The 21,573-nt window shown below is 31.3% G+C and overlaps 3 protein-coding genes across 3 annotated transcripts; 2 read left to right on the top strand and 1 right to left on the bottom strand.

The window, feature by feature from the left end:
- Nucleotides 1-439: 439 nt before the first annotated feature.
- On the bottom strand, nt 440-1,040 carry LOC131619807 (ethylene-responsive transcription factor 2-like). Its single transcript, XM_058890865.1, has one exon. It carries the CDS (start codon nt 1,034-1,036, stop codon nt 440-442), a length of 597 nt encoding a protein of 198 aa, XP_058746848.1. The 5' UTR covers nt 1,037-1,040.
- Nucleotides 1,041-6,844: 5,804 nt separating this feature from the next.
- LOC131617970 (ethylene-responsive transcription factor 13-like) lies at nt 6,845-7,651 on the top strand. The gene has a single exon (XM_058889241.1). The coding sequence runs from the start codon at nt 7,019-7,021 to the stop codon at nt 7,574-7,576; it is 558 nt and encodes a 185-aa protein (XP_058745224.1). The 5' UTR covers nt 6,845-7,018; the 3' UTR covers nt 7,577-7,651.
- An 8,269-nt stretch (nt 7,652-15,920) lies between these two features.
- On the top strand, nt 15,921-20,068 carry LOC131619806 (ranBP2-type zinc finger protein At1g67325-like). The gene is made up of 7 exons (XM_058890864.1): nt 15,921-15,935; nt 16,065-16,110; nt 17,876-18,102; nt 18,389-18,596; nt 19,153-19,380; nt 19,503-19,591; nt 19,785-20,068. The coding sequence occupies exons 1-7, from the start codon at nt 15,921-15,923 to the stop codon at nt 19,908-19,910; spliced, it is 939 nt and encodes a 312-aa protein (XP_058746847.1). The 3' UTR covers nt 19,911-20,068.
- The last annotated feature ends 1,505 nt before the right edge of the window (nt 20,069-21,573 follow it).

The raw sequence follows: 21,573 nt of genomic DNA, 5'->3' as shown, positions 1-21,573 counted from the left end.
TAAATGACACCACAATGTCAATATCAATGTCAATTGTGTTAATTTGATTGGGTAAAAAATCTCGGTAAACTATAAAATTTGGAATAAAAAAGTTGAATTTTAAAATATGAAATTAAAATGTCACATAAATAAAATTGTAAAAACAAAAATAACATTTTAAGTGAGTGAATATTAGCGTGTCTTTAAATAGACATGTAATTATAATTTTTAGCATCACTTTACAACACAAATTCATTCACTTAAAATGTATTTTAAAACAGGGCAAGATATTACGTATAATTTAAAATTTGTAACAGTTAAATTATAATTAAATAAATTCTTTTAAAATATTATCACGATTAATTCATGGTTAAATAAAATTGGTATTTATTTTTTTTATTCTTAATATATTTCAAAGCTAGACAGAGCCTCCAAATATTTAACACGGCCATGCATTCACCTATGCATGAACATCAACATCATTAGCCCTTAAACTCATTTCAAATCCTTCACTTAATTGCCTTTTATTCTTAGCTAACCTATTCAACACATCAACTAAATTCTTCCTCTTCTTTGTCCCTCCCGAACACTCCAAATTAGTCTCAGCCAAACTCTTCTTTGAGTCTGCGGGTGCATCATCACAACCAATGAGGTGGGGAAAATTGATCTTGGCTTTTCTACCATACATCTTAAAAGCAGCTTTATCATAAGCCAAACCAGCTTCTTCTTCAGTTTTGTAAGTTCCAAGCCAAACCCTAGCTCCATTCTTCTTCGGATCTCTTATCTCCGCCGCAAATTTCCCCCACGGCCTTCGCCTCACCCCTCTATATCTCTTCCATTCCGGTACCAGCTCGCGAGGTTTATGTGTATTGCCGTTAACATTGTTGGAGTTGTTAATGTTAATAGCTTCTACAGTTTGGTTGTTGGAATTAGCATTCATGAAGAGAGGTTGAAAATCATGTTGGTGTTCATGTTCAACATCAAACAGGTAATGTTCTATTTGATCAAGAGATTGAAATGAAGGAAAATCACAAGACAATAATATTGTAGCATCCATGATTTTGTGTAGAATAGTGTCTTGTGTTATATATCAAACTAAAAAAATGATGCATTGAATTTGGACCCACGTGAATTTTGCGTTCTACTATAGTACTATATTGTTTTTCTTTGAAGCTTCGATCAATATTTGAAGTAGCATTAATTGAAACTTGGAAGTGATTGTTCTAACTATTATCACATGCGATGAGTTACTTTAACTGGTTAGTTTTGATATTGATTATCTTACCAAATGAAGTAGTATTAATAACAATGACAACTCGGTCAGTCCTCACATGCAAACACTTTTATTTTGATATATTCAGACTATTACGCATCCTTCCTTTTACCTCTAGTATGTTTTTTTGAATTTTGAAATAGTGTGGTACCATATTCTAGAATCCATTATCTAAAATGTGTTTTTAATATTTATATTTTAGAATTTGAACATGCTTTACATGTGTTATGGTCTTCCAAAGGGCTTATAGTCAATATTCAATCTAATATCAATTCGCTGCAAAATGATTTAAAGTGTAAAAACCATCACACGTGAAATGCAAAATACAATTATTCTGATATCTATTTTTAATATATTCATCTTGAATTCAAACCTGATTTGGGCATTAGAAACCTAACCTTGTAGGTTCATCCTCCGCCGCCATATTGGAGATCATCACCATCGATTAAGGATTCTACACCATCAATATTCATCAATTCTGGTTCCAGAACACAAAAGTGGTATCGTAAGTGGGAATTGAATCCCAATTCACGTAAAATTTTACAAGTAGACCATTCTTGATCCAAAGTCATATCTCTACTGGAGTTGAGAGAGTAAGAGAATCAACCAATGCCTTTGGTCTCGTTTCTACTAACGCTATAGATAATCGAAGCCATCATGCTTCTAGCTAGAAATTTCTAGAAAGATTTGTCATATTTATTTGTCACTATCAATACTCTCAGAAGCTACTATAAGATTTTCCTTTTCAGGTTTAGAACTCATGCTTTTTAGAGCAGAGTTTTCATCCTTAAGAAAAATATTTTCTTCATTCAAAATGAAGAATTCTTCCTTAAGCTTACTGTGTTCTTTAGAAACAGATTCATGAACCTTGCTCAGTTTCTTGAATTTGATCTAAAGTTCCTGATGTTTTTTTCCAAATCTCAAATAAGGAATAAGTTAAATCAAAACGAGATAAGTAAGAAAATACTTCTTTTGCGTCTGAGTTAGATTTGATTCAGCTTCTGGTTGGATCTTCACACCAGATCCTCTAATGCTGGCCATCAGCGCCACATTAGCATGCTCTTCTTCAAAGTCATCTTTTGAAGAATCAGAATCATCCCATGTTGCCATAAACCATTTCTTGTTGTCTTTGAAGAGCTTATTCTTTGGCATCTTTTTCTGGAGCTTGGGGCATTCACTTTTGTAATGGCCTGACTCTTTGCACTCGTAGCAAGTAACTTCTTTGTTGCTATCATACTTTCTTAGTTTAGAAGTAAACTCGAAGCGCTTCTTGCTCCTCTGAACTTGTTGCTTTGCTTCCTCTTTCAGAGTTGGTAGACCCTTCTGGAAAGAAGCGATAACTCGTCTTCATCTTCATTAGAATCTTCTAATGATTCTTCCTCCTCTTTAGCTTGAAGAGCTTTAGTCCTTTCATACTTTCTGGAGCACTTTAGAGCAACATATTTTTCTCTCTTATGAGGTTCATCTTGTTCCAGCTCTATTAATGACTTCTAAATGAATTAACAAGTTCTTTAATAGATGTGTTATTTAGATCTTTGGCAAGTTTGAGGGCAGTTATCATTGTCCTCCATCTAGTTGGAAAGCTTATGATAATCTTCTTTACATGATCTAATGTAAAATACCCTTTGTTCAGAACTTTTAGTCCTGCAACAAAAGTTTGAAACCTTTAGAACATGTTCTCAATAGTTTCATCATCTTTCATCTTGAAGGCTTCATATTTTTGAATCAAGGCAAGCACCTTGGTTTTCTTTACTTGAGCATTTCCCACATGAGTCATTCTCAAAGAATCAAATATAGACTTAAACAAAGTCTCTATTTGTTATCTTTTCATATTTTGTACAAGAAATCACATTCAACATAATATTTCTATTTTTATGGTGATTCTTATACTCCTTCTTTTGTTGGTCGTTCATACTTCTTCATTCGACCATGTTATCACTTGCATCAACAGGATGTTCATAGCCATCAGCTACCATATCAAATAGATCAACAACATATTCAAGAAAGAAACTTTTATTTTGTGCTTCCAGTAATCAAATCTTTCTCCATCAAATATTGAAGGTTTGGCGTTGTAATGATCTCTTTCATTGATAATTGGTAGTGGCGGTGGTGGAATGGCCATAGTGTTTCATAGAAAAATATGAATCTTTATCTACCACGATTAAGTGTTTGATAACAATCAATACTAGAATCAGAGCTCTGATGTTAATTGAAGGTGCGTGAAACACAAGAAATGAGGGTTTCAAGGTTTAAAATAAAAAAATTTCCAAGTAAAAAACACAAGAACAAAAATAAATAACACAATTATTTTTATCCTAGTGATTTCGCCTTATCAACAAGGACTTAATCCACTATATCCAAACTGATTTTAGAAACCACAACAAAGACTAATTGTCACTTGTTGCAAACCACAAAGACAACACTTCAATGTCTTATTGAGAATCCTGACTAAACCCTAGTCTCTCAAGAAACTATCAACTTCACTAGTTGAATCCAAAAGTTTATGTTTAGTGTTTACATAGTTGATTCTTGAAAAGTGTTAAGCAAGTATCGAACAAAAGCTAACTTGCTACAAGTTAACGAACAAAAGTTAAACATGGTCATGTTTAAATTATATGACTCACTACACCGTACAAGGGCTACGACAGCGCTTATTTTGGGCTTTAAGAGCGCTTAAAAGCGCTGTGAAAGCCAGCGCTGGCGTAGGTAACAAAAGCGCTTCAGAAAGCGCTCTGGTAGCCCCCCCCCCCTTTAAGAGCGCTTTTTCAAGAAAAGCGCTCTGATACCCCCCCCTATGAGAGCGCTTTTTCTGGAAAAAGCGCTCTGATAGCCACCCCTATAAGAGCGCTTTTCCAAAAGCGCTTTCGTATGTTGCGTTTTTTTTTTATGCTTTTTATTATTTCTAAACCTGCACTTTTGGCAGCAATATTTCAGAACCTGTAATTTACTATTTTTTGGCAGTATTTTTTCATGAACCTATAATTTATCATTTCAAATCGATATATACCATTATAATCGATATCGATTATATACAAAAAAAGTATTATATTATATACCATTAATGTAAATCAAAATACATATATACATATTTCTAAACCAAAACAACTAAACCAATTCACATATTTCTAAACCAAAACAACTAAATGGGAAACAACTTCCGAGTTCTTATGCAACCAATGTACGCTTCCTGTATTATCTGGAGCTATGTTGTATTGATGCTTTAGTGGAGAACCAGTAGTCACCTGAGCTATGTTGTATTGTGTCACAGAATATGAATCAAATAACTGTACCCCGAACGATCCTGCCACAGAAGACTTCGGGGTACATTACTTGATTCATATTCTGTGGAACATAATCGGCAGGGGCACATTGTGTTCTATCCTTTACCAGTCCATCCACTGTTTGAAGCTCAACCTACAATAGAAAAACGTGATTATTTACACAACATTCACATTCTCAATATTTTCTCTATCAACCAAAAATTTCCTCATCTCCGAACAAAAGACAAAATAGTTAATAAAAATAGTGCTATACCAGAACAGAAACCAATTTATAAGAAATCAATTAACAACCACATGCACATAAAAATAGTTTTTGATAAAAGAACAAGTCAATTAAGCCAACAACCAAAAACCCTAAAAAAAATCAGCCGTAGAGCCGTAGAGCCAACAACCAAAAACCCTAAAAAAATTCTGTTCATCATCTTCGAAAAACCTCTCCAGAAACTGTAAATACATTGTTCATATTCATCCAACAACAATCACAATACACAGCCGCAAACACTAACCAAAACCCTAATTGTTCATCTTTCTCATACACGCAAACCATTCATCAGAAACAAAACCATTAACAAATCATCATCAAACATAACCAGACAAACATTCATCAAACCCAAACATTTGTTCATCACTTTCCTAATCAAACAAACCCTTCAGAAATTTGAGAGAGGAAGAGAGAATAAGAAATAAACTCAGAAAGGTCTCACCCGGTTTTGGTTTGTAGATTCAGAATCGAAACCGAACTCAGCAACAACACGAACCTCAACTCACCATAAACTCGTGTGTTTTGGATCTGAAAGGAAGAAGAACGGCGAAGGTTGCTAGGGTTTCGGAGAGAGGACGGCGGAGCAACGAAGGAAGAAGAAAGATCTGAAACAAAACGCGTGTGTTTGTAAAATATATAATTTTTTAAATGGGCTACCAGAGCGCTTTTCAAAAGCGCTTTAATAACACCCCCTACCAGAGCGCTTTTATTCCAAAAGCGCTTTCGTAGCACCCACCCTATAAGAGCGCTTTTAAAAGCGCTTTCATAACCCCCCTACCAGAGCGCTTTTTAAAAGCGCTCTCATACCCCCCTACCAGAGCGCTTTTTAAAAGCGCTCTCATAACTCCCCCTACCAGAGCGCTTTTTTTGCATCATTTTTCCTTGTTTATTAATTTTGTTTTTAGCGAGCCCTACGAGAGCGCTTTTGCTAAAAGCGCTTTAGTAGCTGCGCTGCTACAGCTTAAATTTGGCGTAGTGACTTTAGGTTCATAATTTTCATAGGACATCCAAAATTTCAGAGGCAGACTAATTCTTAAGCCCAATGTCGATTTTAAGAATCCTCGGCCCATTCATTTATTATGTTCCAAAATGTCCATATAACGAAATCAAATACTATCAATATTGTGTCTTCGAATTGTCTCTTTATCTCTCATTATTACTCCACTATCCCTCACCTCGCAAACCCTTCAACTAGCTTCCTCGAAGGTGAGTTAACTTTTTATATTCATGAAAAAAAATTCGTTTGTGTTTATTGCCCTATTATGTTTACCTTTTCTTGAATCGATAATTTGATTGCTTTTCTGTGTTTTATGAAATTCCTTCCAGAATGATAATCAAGCTTCATTTGGATCTAAGAGGCCTCAAAATGATGGTAAATATAATTTGTTAATTTTTCGTTGTTTGATAATTTTTGTAACATGTCGTACATATTTTATTTTATTATAATCGAACCTAATTTTACCATTTTGACTTTTAGCCACTATTTTAAACTCATGGTGATTGAAATAACCTTTAATTTTGATTGTGATGTTATTGCATATATTTTGAAGGTTAAATTATGCGGCTGTAGTTTATAGTTGTCGATTGCAATTTAAATAATATAAAGATGTATTTTTTAATAGTTTATAGTTGTCGATTGCAATTTAAATAATATAAAGATGTATTTTTTAATAGGAATTTAAGGATGAGTAATCTTTATTTTTTATGTACTTTGTGAATTCAGTGTAGTCTCAAATTTTACCATGTTTAACTAGAGATTTTTCAGAAATCATGTTTAAGTTATAATTTTTTTATTCTTTCTTATCATGCCCTATTATATAATTTTGGCTTTTTAAGAAAACTAAAAAAATCTTAATGATTTAATTATTAAAAAAAATTATCAGCATCCCTTCAACATAAATTTATATTATTATAAATAAATAAAAACTGTATTCCTAACTTTAATTAAAAGGAGTAATATATATTATCTTGAACACCTTTAACACATGACTAAATACCTTACATATTTTAATTAATATTATATCAGTATACGTCAAAGCCACTATGGTTCCAGGAAAGAGGACAAGAATATGGCTTCAAAGCCAACCACTTTTCATTTTTCAACAAGATAATACTCATAGATGAACCATATAAATACAACACAACACTTGTTACATTTTTATTCCAATAACGTTATTTAACACGAAACACTTACAAATTTAGTACAACGTTGTTTGAAACAATATGAATCTCGAAGTTACAACTCTTGAATCCGATCTCGCTTTTCTCGATTCAATTCAACACTACCTTCTCAACGACCACCATGACTTCAATCCTCTCGCCGCCGTTACCGCAGCGTCTCACGGTGTCGCTGCCTCTTCTCCCACCAACAGCGGTAATACTAGTAATAGTTCAACGTCAACAACTCTTCAATGTGACGCCGCCAACGCGCCTCTGGTAGAACGTGAAACTCACGCGCCTCCTTGTTGGCAGAAATATAAGGGAGTGAGGCGGAGGCCGTGGGGAAAGTTTGCAGCTGAAATTAGAGATCCGAAAAAGAACGGCGGAAGGGTGTGGCTTGGGACTTTTCAGTCGGCTGAGGATGCGGCTTTGGCTTATGATCGAGCCGCTTTTAATATGCGTGGCTCAAAGGCTAAGGTTAATTTTCCACATTTGATTGGCTCTGATGTTTCGGAGCCGATGGGAGTGACAGGTAAGCGGCGTGAGCTGGAGCCATGTTCTCCATCGCGGGTGGCTTTAGAGCCGAAAAGAAAAATTAGCCGAGTTCGTATCTATAAATAATGCTACTTTATTATAATCATTGATATTTTTTTTTTCTGTTATTTTACTTTTGTAAAATTTTTCATATTTTAATTTTATCAATTAATGTTGATTTTGCTTTATTTAAGTCTTGTAGTCTCGTTTGGTTGGATTACTTGATATAATTTCAATGATTATAGCGACTCGTCAAAATGATGAGACTTATTTCTTATATGCAACTCTATAATAAAGAGGGGTTCACCAATTTATGTGAACATGGATCCAAATGTATTTATTTAATAAAAAATGTATGTTACAAAGTTAGAGTTAGTGCTATTAACACTACTTCTTTGAAGTTTGTATTGCATTTACTTTGAACAAATATTTCTTAAAAGAAATGGAAGACTCCATTACTATAGTTTTAAGTATATAAAATTAAATAAATGTAAAATAAATGTCACATGTCATGAAAATACGTGTTATTTATATATAAAACTATAATAATAAAAAAAATGGAGAGAAAAAAAATGGAGAGGATTCTGACCCCATAGTGATAGTTTTTATAAAATCCCCAATTGTAATTTATTCAAATGGAACATTGTAGAGATTATTAAATATATTTTTAAAAATATTCAATATAAATAATTTTACAACTACTCTTTTGATTTTGAATGGAAGAGAATAAATTTATTGTGAAACAATTGATAAAATTTCATAAAATTATCGATGATTTGAAGAATATTTAGGTGATAGTTGATGATAAACACATGACTTTACTCTTGTAATGATCATTATCTAGATCCTTTAAGAATGTCAATGATGTTGTTATTTATGCTAAGAAATGTACTTTCACTTTGGATAAAGTTCAAACGATTGTGAGGTCCAAAGAATTTTAAAAGATAAAAGATTTAAATGTTGATGATTGTGGTGAAAGCTTAGTGTCTTAATAGAAATGAGTGAGAGTATAGGGAAGACTAAATCTAGAGTTCTGACAAGTCAAGGTTTAAATGTTTTATTTGTCATAAAACTGATTACTTCAAGAAGGGTTATCCCAAGAGGAAGGATATTGATGATTCTATTTAGATTGTAGTTGCCTTGTATAAAAATGATAATGAGAGTGTTGTTGCACTAGTGGTATTGAGTATATATACTTAAAAGAGTTGTGTCATGGACTTTTTATTGTAAGTGTCCAATGAAATTATACTTTGAGATTTTAATGGAAAAATATGGAGTTGTACGACTCGACGACAATAAAGCTTGCAAGTTTCACGGTATTGATACAATCAGGCTTAAAACATTTGATGAAGGTAAGTTCCTTCTATGTGATGTGAGGTATGTACTTAAGCTCAAATAAAATTTGTTGTCTATAAGCATGCTTAATTATCTAGACAATTGCAATAGAATTTAACACATAGAGTTGAAAATATTGCATGGTGGATTGATAATGGCGAAAGTGTCTAAAATATGTGGTTATGTTTTTTATATGGTTCCACTATAATTAGTTAGGCTCATTACCTAATAAATACCTTTAGACAAGAAAACGTTATGAGATTTGAGATCAAGGCATGTTGGTGAAAGAAGAACTAACAAATGCTTGGAGGTTGTTTTAGATCAGTGTAATAAGTTTGGTATAAATCAATGCATAAAGAGATATAAAAATGTAGTGTTTAGGGGGGTGGTAAGGTTTGTGCCAAAGCGGTTTACATATGACAGTTTGTCATTGCATGTTTTTAGTATACTTTATATTATTTTTAAGTACTTTTACTTTTAATTTATTTGTGTTTTTTTAGGATTTAATGAAAATTCTTAAGAAGCGTGGAAAAACAATTCAAGCCAAAAGAATCGTAACTAGACAAATTCTAAGGTATTTTAATATGGAAGTTATGATGTCAAAGCAATATAATATTGCATTGATAGAAATATTGTGGCGCTTAAACAAATCAAATGTGACATGCTACCGTTAAGATTCATAAACTGATATATCAACAACATCACAAAAATAGTGGTGCACCTTTAAGGTAAAGCAACACGATTATGTTAGATCATAAATTTTCTATAAATTTTAAAACACGCTAAATTATTAGGATTACGAATTTGATGATAAATGAGGAATATTCTTAAGCATTAGAGATGGGGAGAAAGTTAGGACTCAATAGTGATTCATCACTAATCGCTTGTCTAATTTCTTTCTTTCTTTCTAGCGTATTGGCAATGAATTCTTTAAGGATGAGTAACTAGTTTCCTTGGATGAATTTGTCCACCAATAATGTGAAGTGTGTGATCAATTTAGATTTTTTTTATCTATAATGATTAACTTCTTATCATTATTCCTCAAAAAAATTTCCAGGTTAATATTTTTCTATCTACAAAATTTAGGGGAATCAATCTAGATAAGAATTGAGAACTAACAGTAAAAAAATTCTATTTGAACTAAATATTACTAGGAGGTTATTCTTGATCACTTGACAAAGGGCATACTCGGTTATGACATAATTCTTTTAATTTCTATAAAACCTTCACCGCCTGCGACTTTTCTCTAGACATTGGGGAATTGTATTCGCACGAAGCAGGTTATGCAAAAAGAAATCATGCATAACTATTTTGTAAATTAGTCGTGATATATGAAGACTCATTATAGGTTTAAGAAGGGCTTAAAAACATGAAAAGGGAAAAGGATTTGAAGGGGGGCTTAATCGTTTCTCTTATTATAAGTTTCATCAGTAAGCTTAATTTAGTTAATTTGTTGTAAGACACTAGATTGTTTTTAGGATTACCGACTGACCCCACAAACCAACACGGGTATTTTCATCATGTTTTGTTCTCACTCACACGCATTTCAAAAACTTTCCAAAAGGTCACTCATCCAAATACTACTCCAATTCAAGCACGCTTAATTGTGGAGTTGTTATCTGTTATACTACCAAAAAGAAGATGCAAATTATTGACATATGTAGTACCAATCAATCCTTATAAGTCGTCCTTCAACTATGCAGTCTTATACCTGCACAGCCTTAGGACCCCTCTCATTTCTATGTGAATTCGGTGACCACTCCTCGCCCTCTTCGGCCTCGGGAGTGTCTCATTGTCATGCCTCGTGTATAGACAACCACTCCCCGCTCTCGTCGGCCTCGGGTGTTATAGCTTTCCCACCAACTTCCGCTTGGTTTGTCCCCGAACCACATCGTACAGGGAGAGGTTTTCTATGATACCATTAGTAATGCACCAAACTGCTTTCAAGATTACCGACTGATCCCACAAATCAACACAAGTTTTTTCAGCATTTTTTGCCCTCACCCACGCGCATTCTAGGAAACTTCCCTGAAGGTCACCCATTCAAATACTACTCCAAGTCAAGCACGCTTAACTGTGAGGTTCTTATCTGTTAGGCTACCGAAAAGAAGATGCATCTTGTTGGCATAGATAGTACCAATTAATCCTTATAAGCCTTCCTTCAACTATGTAGTCTCATACCTGTACACCCTCATGATCCCTCTCATTTTGATGTGAATTCGGCGACCACTCCTCTCCCTATTCTACCTCGGGAGTGTCTCATTGTCATGCCTCGTGCACCGATAACCACTTCCCGCCCTAGTCAGTCTTGGGTGTTACATATGTCATTCATTTTCTAATAACAAATATAATATCTTTGATATCAATTAAACAATCACAATATTTTTGGATCAATAATGTTAACTTACCACTTGTGAACTTTTGTTGGCACAACTTACTACACTAGCATTTAGGACCAACAAAATGAAAATGTTGCCAAGATTATTGATTATTTCAACAAGTAAATATTTGGAAATCAATATATGTTGTTGTTGCTATTTTGGAAGCTCTTGCTTCAGATTAACTGACCATTAGAAGATAGAAGAATTGTCTCATTTTTTATTGCTTAATCTTCTACTCTTGTTTAACTCTATTTCAAAATGGTTTGCTTACTGTTTTTTTCTTATATTGTGTGTTGTTCTTCTGAGATTGTTTGAATATTTTGTTGTCTTGATGTTGATATGAATATAATATGGTGGAGTGGTTTCAATAAAAAGAGACAATTTTTTCTGTGAATATCTATAATAAGTAATTTAATGTTTGTTTCATCTATTGGATAGATGGGAATGTGCATCTGAATCACAACTCAGATTGTCGGGGAATTGTGAATTTGAGTTTATTATGCATTAAGGAATTGTGATTTTGAGTTTATTATGCATGAATTGATATATAGCTAAGTACTTACTTCATTTTTACATGAACATGACAGATAAATTATTCAAGTATGGTGCAATATGGACCTAGTAGGCATAGAGGTGCAAGCCCTACCAATGTTAAAATGCTGATAGATAACAGAGGAAATGTTGAAGCAGGAAAATGTAGATTTTGTTTGTCCAATTTAATGTTTGGACTTTGGTCCATTATTGAATTTAAAAATTTGATAATGTTAAAATTGTAACAAGTTTTGTGAAAAAGTTAGAAATTTTATTTGGGCCTTTAAATATTATCAGCTTAATAAACAGATTAACATGTTCGTTTTAACCCACAACCCGCTATCATTTAAGTTAGACAACACAATGGAAATCCTTAACAAGCTATCAGTGTATTACAAATTTACAAGTAGGACTAACAGACTCAGGTTTGAAAGAAAAAATGGTGTTCTCAATTCTTAACAGGACCTCTTGTCAAACATAGGAAGTGACATAGGAGAAAGACTTTGCATAGTCAGGCTGCACAACACAAAAATGCAAAAAATAAACAGAACGGTAATACCTATTGAACCGACTAGGCTACCACACACGATTTGCAGCCACCTCTGCACAGCAAAAAAACAAATAATAGACAGTCAAACCGACACATAGCTGCCCAAACAGTTTTGCAACAAAAAACAATCGGCGACATGAGTATTATTGACAACAACACCCCCTCATAATCGACAACAACCTTATGACTTGGTTTGAATGTACAACCTTTCAACCTTATGATATTACATGTTACCAAATAGTCATACTTATATAAGCAACAATATTTTACTTAGAAGTGTAAGGTTTAAGCATTGTGCAATAAATAAATGTTCATATTCTATCTAGAAAAGAAAATATCAGAAGAATAAACATTCATGTTGAAATACACAAACAATGTAGGGTAAACATATATACCTAGAGAGGTAGATAAAAGAACAAAGAGCCTGCAAAAGTTACGATCTTGTTGCTGAATCTGTGTAACAAAATCAATTCAGAACATGAAGACAATATCAATCAATCTATGTATGACCTAAGAGAAAGGGGATGAAGCGAACCTTCAAAGAATGAAAACACAGAGTGCGTGTAGATTAATCGACAAAGATTCAAAGTCAAAGTTAGGTTCGACTATCCTCATAAAACAAAACCTAAGGACCTTCTAGTACTCCACTTGATATCGATTTGAAATGAAAACGGAAACAGAAACGGATTAAGAGAAGGTAATGGTTCGATTTAGGGTTTACAGAAGATGCAGCTCGTAGGAAATTTTCTAAAAAAGAAGATGAAGTGAGCGGGTAATGGATTTAGGGAATGTATAACTAGCGGGAAACTTTTAGAAAAATAAAATGAAGAGAGGGATGTTTTCATCGAAGGAATTGAAGTTTAATTAATTTTTTTCATGTAATAACATTTATATAATATATATTAATATGTTTGGAGTACATTTAACAAATAAGTTGAATAGCCCAGTGGAGAAGTACGCCGTTAGCAATCCAAAGGTAACGAGTTCGAACCATGTCGACACCCATTAGTTTTAATTTTATTATTTTAACAATCTCAATATCTCAATATAAGATAGCGCATTAAGTAAAGCGCTATCATATGTGCAAACTTAAAATATTACCCTCCAAACCTGACTTCGAATCTTGTCGTCCTTTCATTGTTTAAAAATCTCAATATATATCTCAATAAAAGATAGCGCTTATGGTAAAACGCTAATAAAGGCCCTACATTTTTTCTATGTATAATAGCGTTTATGATACGGGCGCTATTACCGATTTAGGTAATTTTTATTTAATTCTATTTTAAGATAGCGCCCGTGAAAAAAGCGCTATTAATAAAGGTCCTACAATTTTTTTTTAGTGAAAAATAGCGTTTATAATAAAAGTGCTATTATTAATTCACGTAATTTTTTTAATTCTAACTTATGATAGCGCCCGTAACAAAAATGCTGTTATAAATTTTGGAGTTACATATTTAATGGCGTTTAACATATAAACGCTATTAAATAAGTGATATTATTTTTCAAAAATGTAGTAGTGTGGCCACGCGTACTGGGTGCTATAGCCCGTAGCCATTCCTAGAGAACCCTCATTTCCATTCACATCCCAATGGGCTCAGGCATAAAGGCTAGAAATTGTTAAAAAGTACAGGTGTGCATGGTATCCATACAAGGGTAGGGAAGACCTTAGTAGGTTTAAAATAATTTAGGGTGGTTAGGGCTTTCCAACGACAATGATAAGCCTTGTATGGTGATGTTATAGGAGTCTTAGAGGACCAACTGACGTGAGGCGAAAAACTCTGTATACTAGCGTAGCGCTTATGGTATTTTATGCAAGTTATGATATGTCTTTCACCTGCTAAAAGGTGAGGTATTTATAGAGGATCTCTTGGTCCTAGGTTGGAGAGTTAGTGGGTGGTTATGCTTTAACTCTATAAGGAAGTGTACAAGAGAAGACTTATTTTTCCTAGAATTATGGAGGAAGTGGTTTTCCCCTTTGATTGACTCTTTGGATTATGTGTCTTAACCTAAGTCCAACAAGAGGAGCTTATCCCTTCGTTATATTTCTAGGTGCTAGCTCTTGGGGCATTCCTTATTAGGGCCTAATAAAATATATCACTACACAATTCAATCATATATTTATTCATGATCAACAATTGAACATATAATGAAAATTCAAGCATCAATTATGAATGAACACCTAACCCCATCATGCAATATACCTAATAGGTTCTATCCCAATTGAACCCTAATAGAAACCCCACCAAGAACCTCATCGTCACCTCCAAGAGCTTATCTCTCCCCTCCCTACCCAACAGTAGATTGGTTTGATCCAAATGAGCAAACAAACTCTTTGTGTACTTGTCATTTTATCTTATTCTTCTTGCTCGTGTGGATTAGTTAACATTCTTGTATGTGTATATTAATTTTAGTTGAGGTTATTTACTTTTATTGTTATTATTATTTGTTCCACGTATCAAAAAATTTAGTGTGATTGAACCTTTATGTTTCACAACTCTTTATTTACTCATTCACCAAACATTGGAGATTTTAAGAGATACTACCTTCGTCCTTAATTATAAGACCCTCTTGAGTTTTTTTCTTGTCATTTTTTATAAGATCCTCTTTAACTTTCAAAGTACATTAATTATTTTTTTCCAAACATATCCCTAATTATATTACATATTTTTCTGTAATCTGTAATAAATACAGTTGCATACACATTAACTATTTCTCTCTCTTGAGGATAAACTTGTAAAATTATACAAAATAGTCAATAAATTTATTACTCTAACAAACTTTCTTAATTCCTGCAATTTACTCTATGAGGTCTTATATTTAGAGACGGAGGTAGTAACATACAAGGTTAAACTATCAATTATCGTTCTCATAAACACATTGAAAACTTTGTGTGAATAATGTAAATGCAAGTAAAACTCATGCCTCAATCATAAGAGAAAATTTATTTCAAATAGTTGAATAAGATAATGATCCAAATATTAAGAGTGAAGATGAATCTTTAGCAAACCATGAGATTGAACATTTTGAATTTTTATTAGATAATATAATCATAGAACTAGGAAAATGTTTGATTATTCGCTTGAAAATATAATTCATTTGGATTTGCAAATGTTATTGGTAATGCGAAAATATTTATGAATGAAATGGATATTTACTACACATTTATTCAAAAATACCAAATTCGTAGACAAAATCACTGATATAAATCTATAGGAATGCTCAATGAAAGATTCGTGTATATTACTTATGCTATAATTCTATTATAGTTTTTGTAGATGTAATCTTTAAATTTCTTGCAAAATATGTTATTTTCCTGTAAGTTGTATTAAACAATTAATTATTAGATTTTGGCACATTATATATATATATATATATATATATATATATATATATATATATATATATATATATATATATATATATATATATATATATATATAACTTTAGGTTCAAAACTTCAGAGGCAGACTAACTCTTAAGCCCAATGTTGATTTTAAGAATCATCGGCCCACTCCATTTATTATTTTCCAAAATATCTATATAACAAAATCAAATACTATCAATATTGCGTCTTCGAGCTGTCTCTTTATCTCTCATTATTACTCCACTATCCCTCACCTCGCAAACCCTTATAATGGCTTCCTCAAAGGTGAGTTAACTTTTCATTTTTATGCCAAAAAAATCATTTGTATTTATTCCCCTATTATGTTGACCATTTCTTGAATCGATAATTTGATTATTTTTCTTGTTTTTCTGTGTTTCATGAAATTCCTTCCAGAATGATAATCAAGCTTCATTTGGATCTAAGAGGCCCCGAAATGATGGTAAATATAATTTATTATTTTTTCGTTGTTTGATAATTTTTGCAACATGTAGTTCGTATTTTATTTTATTATAATCGAATCTAATTTTACGATTTTGACTTTTAGCCACTACTTTAAACTCATGGTGATTGAAATAACCTTTAATTTTGATTGTGATGTAATTGCATATATCTTGAAGGTTAAATTATGCGGCTGTAGTTTGTAGTTGCCGATTGCAATTTAAATTATATAACGATGTGTTTTTTTAAATAGGAATTTAAGAGTACTTTTAAATTATTTAAGGGTGAAGTAATCTTTCATTTTTTGTGTACTATGTGAATTCAATGTCATCTTAAATTTTCAGAGGTCATGTGTAAGTTTATCATGTTTAACTAGAGATTTTTACCTGTCACCCTCAACTTAAACCTGACACCCGTCTCAATTGCAATGCTTTTATCATTATATCCTTTGTGTTTCTCGAATTTTAAGGAAATTTCTGAGTTTTTAACAGATTTTTGAAGAATTTCATGAGTTTTTGCTGAATTTTTGGGATATCTATGAGTTTTTACCGGATTTTTGGGGAATCTCATGAGTTATATTGGAATTTTTAGAAATCCACGAGTTTTTAACGAATTTTTGTTTTTAGAAAAATCGATCTAAAGTCATATTTTGTATCGGATTTGAACTTCTGAATTTTTCAAATATCTGAGTTTTTTCTGGATTTTTCATAAGTCTGAGTTTTTTTATCGGAGTTTAAAAAAAATCTTTTAGTTTTTACCGGATTTTTCAAAAGACTTTAAGTTTTTATCAAAATTTTCAAACAATCTATGACTTTTTATCGGATTTTTCAAATGATTTATGAGTTTTACCGAATTTTTCAAAAAAATTATGTTTTTTTACAGGATGTTTTAACAAATCTACTAGTTTTTACCTGATTTTTTGAAAAACCTAAGAATGTTAATTTTGTTTTTTTCCTATCCAAAATAAACTATCGAAAATTTCAAAAATCCAGAAAATTACAGAACATACTAGATTTTTCAAAAATCTAGTAGTGTTAACTTCGTTTTTTTATAGACATAGCCGTATTTTTTAAAGAAAAATCGATAAGCTTTTCCACCCATCGGTTAAAAAAAAGGGTAAAAATAGATACCGGATTTTTATAACACACTATTAAATTTTTCTATTCATATTGGATTTTTTTTCTCTATTTTTTTATTAAATTTTAACAAAGGAATTTTTGATATTATGAAAAATTGAGGGGGTCAGGTTCAATTGTGAAGGTAGTAGGTAAAAATCTCGTTTAACTATGGAAAAACAAATATGAGCCATATTTTGTTATGGTTTAATTATAACAAATATTTTTTGAGACCTTTTATAACCACATTTATCCGTTAAAAATTTTGTGACTTACATGGTAACCCACACTGAAACATTCGCAGTGTTTTTTCTTTTAAGAATACAATTAGAGAATTTAAGGAGATGATGTGCAGTATCTAACATCTAAGTAACTCATTTTATTGGTTGTAATTAACTCTTTTGTATTGAAAATAAAAAGTGGTTATGCAAAGGTTGATTTTCTTTAGAAATTGAAATTCAAAAGTTTTATAAAATTTGCTGTGAAATAATTTTTAATATCTAGAAATAGTTACCATTTCATTCACATTTTCAATTTAATGATATGTTTGTTTTATGAGGAGTGTTAATATTACTCTATAACTCACTTATTTTAATGCACTCTTTTTAAGTGATTATTTTGATTCTAAGAAAGATTTTCCTAATGTTTCAGTTTTACAAAAAGATGGAGACTGGATTTGCACTACTTGTGGGAATTTAAATTTTCATTTTCGAATTGTTTGCAATAAAAAATATTGTCATGCTCCAAAACCATCCGGAAGTTCAGCTCCAAAACCATTTGTAGCTGAATCTCCAAAAACATTTGGATCTCCGATTCCAGCTCCAAAATCAGCAGGAATGTCGACTTCAAAACCATTTATAGCTCCCGTAAAAGCTTTGGTAAGTGTTTTTTTTTTAATTTAGTTTACGCATTTATTAAATAATTGATATATTTGATATGTATATAGATTCAATATATTTTTTATTCAATTGAATTAAAAAGGTGAATTTTTATTTATTTATTTTTTTAAATAAGCAATTTGTATCTAGCAAAATTTAAACCTGAGACCTTGAGAGGAGCACACTCTCAAGACCCAAACATTTCATCGCTAAAATGTTATGTCAATATGTTGTTAAATTTCTAATTACAATCCTCTTAAATTTTGATTTTAAATTTTGATTTCAGGCTACTGAAATTATGAGTGCATATAATGGAGGTGTTGTGACTCTTCCTCCACCATCCCCACCACCACCAATGAATGGTATACCAATCAACTTTGGATCAATACCATCTTATATCCCATATGGAAGCTATGGAACTATGGCACAAAGAACCTTTGGACCAGGATCCTCTATTCAAGGTAGAAGCTCTACCCAATCTGGAAGCTTAGGAGGTAAGTTTGATATTATCGAATCAAATAAAGTAATTAAAAATATCTATTCAACGAGAGATTTAGAGGATGACAACGAATTAAGTTAACTCGAGTAGAATTTAAAATTTGATTTGACAATTAACTTGTTTCTTAATCAAATGAAATGAGTTTGAGCTAAAATTCAGTTTGTTAACTAAATGAGTTTAATTTGATTCATGTATAATTCAATTCAAATGATTTGTGGGTTGCTTTTTATATAAAATTCTTTTAGTCTCTTTAAAAAAAATTCTTCAAACAATTATTTCTCTAATATATTTTTCATTCTTATTGAGTCAAGATTTTAGATAAAAAATAAAGTTATTGTAAAAAGATTAATTTGTGAGAAGTGTTTATATGTTTGACATAAGTTTTTGTGAAACTATTTAGAAAAAATTATAAAAATTTATGATAGAAGTTTAAAGATTGCTTATAATTTAATATTTTCTTATAAAAATACATTATCCATAAACATAAATTTAAGGTATACAATATAAAATTCAAATATGTAAACATGTTAACCAAATTATTATTGAATCAGATATTTTTGTCAATCCAATGTCTGATATTAACCCTTATGGTTATGGTTTTCAAGGTCCTTTTCCGTGGGATGCGGGACTAACAACAAAGGATTCTGAATCTCACAATGATTCTGATTCTCACAAGGATTCTGAAGTTCCCAAAGATTCTGAATCTCACAAGAATTTGGAAGTTCCCAAGGATTCTGAAATTCCTAAGGATTCTAAGTCTCACAAACGTCGTATTGAAGGTATTTGAATCATCTTATATTTATTGATTTTCTTTTAGTTTAAACTCATATGGATCAAGAAAAGAAAAAAAAAAGTATCCTCTCTTTTTGAATTATTTATGCTGTGCCAAATGATTTATCAGAAGGTGATTGGATTTGTCCTCGATGTGAAAATGTCAACTTTGCATTTAGAAGTAAATGCAATATGAAGAACTGTCGACTTCGTAGACCCGTAAGTATTTTCACTTATATTTCAACGTTTTTTTAGTGATTAATCGTCTTAAATTAGTAGTGATACACTCGTGTAATCGCGTTTAAAATATGACTAATATATGACTATTTTCTCTTTCTTTTTTTTTTTTTACAATTTCATGATTATCATATGAACTTTAATATATATACTTAACCTTGATTTCATGATTCAGACTCCTATGCCACTTCCAGTTTTTCCTGAAGGTAGCTGGAGCTGCAACAAATGTGGGAATATGAATTATCCATATCGAAACTCATGCAACATGAAAGGTTGTGGAGTTGAGAGACCAAACAACTAAGGAGAAAGTTTTTATTTTGGATTAAGAATAAAGAATTTGACAGCTGTGAATTTTAGGACAAGATTTTTCATTTGGATTATTTTGGTTTGGCTGTTGAAGACAATTTAGTTTTTTAACTATGATTTATGTTGAATAAGATGCTGAGAATTATGGTGAATGAGGCCATTAGACATTTGGATTCTCATGATAATTATTGCTAGACTATTTTGTTGTTGTTCTTTTGGAAGTTAAGTTATCAATAATTCTCTTAATGTTTGTTGAATAAAGTTTATGAATAAATTGGTGTGAGACAAGAAATGATTGCATTATTTTGTGGGAAGTGTTTGTTACATTGATTGTATCATTTTGTTACATAGGAGTAAGCACCAAGTATAGAAACTATAATATCTTGTTCATTTTTTAAACTTATAAAAAATTACTAGCTAGTTTGAATGGATACAATAAAAATGAAACATATTGGAATTGTCGTTTGTTCCAACTGGAATAACCTTGTTCAGATTGATTACATATGTCAAAAATGAATGTTCTTGCATGTGAAGTGGTGAATTGGTTCCAAATGGAGTCATCAAAGGCTGTAAATTTGCCTAATGTTGAAGATTTATGAAAATTTCTTATTTTTATTTAATTAATTATACTAAGGATATGTTTGACTTGACTTCTCGAAATGTATTTTTAATCAAAATGGAATATAGAAAATTCATGTATTCTAATAATTATATTTTTAAGAAGAGTATTCAACTGGGTTTTAAAATAATTTTAAGGTATTTAATTAAGATTTTTATTTAATATAAATAAATGTTATGATATTCAATTAGGACAATATGATTTTTTTAATATGACCCTGTTGGCCAACGGATATTTTCATTTATTGCTTTTATTGAGTCAAGTCAGAACTAAGTCAAGTCATGGTCAGATTTTTTTTCTTTCAACGTTGCGACGTGGATAATAGAATATTTTAAAATTTCAAAAATCCATCTATTAAATTGTTAGAGTTTTTATTATTTTTTAAATTAATTTAAATATAGCGATGTTAAACCCACGTCGCAAATATATTTTTTTTTAAAAAAACTGTGACTCCTACCATTTTTACTTTATATTCAATATTTTATTTAAAGGTGTTAGTGACGTGCTAGTCACGTCGCAACTACCATTTTTATATTAAATAATAGATAAAAAAAATTAAGTAAAAAATAGCCTAACAAGAAAAAAAAAGTCTAAAATGTTTTTTTATATAAAAAAATTCAATAAAAATATAATTATGATTTTGTTTAAATAAAATCAATTATTAATTATTTAGTACAATTTATAATTTATAATCGTTGTTTCAAATCAATAATTTAATATAATTCAGTTATAAACAAACAAAATTGTTTAGTTTAGTGAAATGATTTGGTTTTTTTTTTTTTTTTGACAAAAGTGAAATGATTTGGTTTAGTTGGGATAAATTTTTATTATGATTTTACTTCGATTTTCGACTCATTTTTTTTTCCTTTACAAAGTAATAAATATTTTCAACTTCTTCCCTTCACCTTTCTATGTTTAAACCAAAGAAGAGAAGTAGGAGTTCTCTTTCCAACTTCTCCCTACTTCACTCAAATCAAACACAGGGTTATTGTCAAGCTTTACTATTAGTACAAGTTGTGAAGCCTTTTAGACTATGTAC

This window comes from Vicia villosa, linkage group LG7, assembly GCF_029867415.1.
Source record: "Vicia villosa cultivar HV-30 ecotype Madison, WI linkage group LG7, Vvil1.0, whole genome shotgun sequence".
NCBI classification, from domain to species: Eukaryota; Viridiplantae; Streptophyta; class Magnoliopsida; order Fabales; family Fabaceae; genus Vicia; species Vicia villosa.
This window is presented reverse-complemented; position numbering and strand designations above follow the sequence as displayed.

Coding starts and splice junctions, on each gene's coding strand:
- LOC131619806 (XM_058890864.1), top strand. Junction 18,597..19,152: donor CCAATCTGGAAGCTTAGGAG/GTAAGTTTGATA, acceptor TTATTGAATCAG/ATATTTTTGTCAATCCAATG. Junction 19,381..19,502: donor TCACAAACGTCGTATTGAAG/GTATTTGAATCA, acceptor ATGATTTATCAG/AAGGTGATTGGATTTGTCCT.
- LOC131617970 (XM_058889241.1), top strand. CDS start 7,019: ATGAATCTCGAAGTTACAACTCTTGAATCCGATCTCGCTTTTCTCGAT.
- LOC131619807 (XM_058890865.1), bottom strand. CDS start 1,036: ATGGATGCTACAATATTATTGTCTTGTGATTTTCCTTCATTTCAATCT.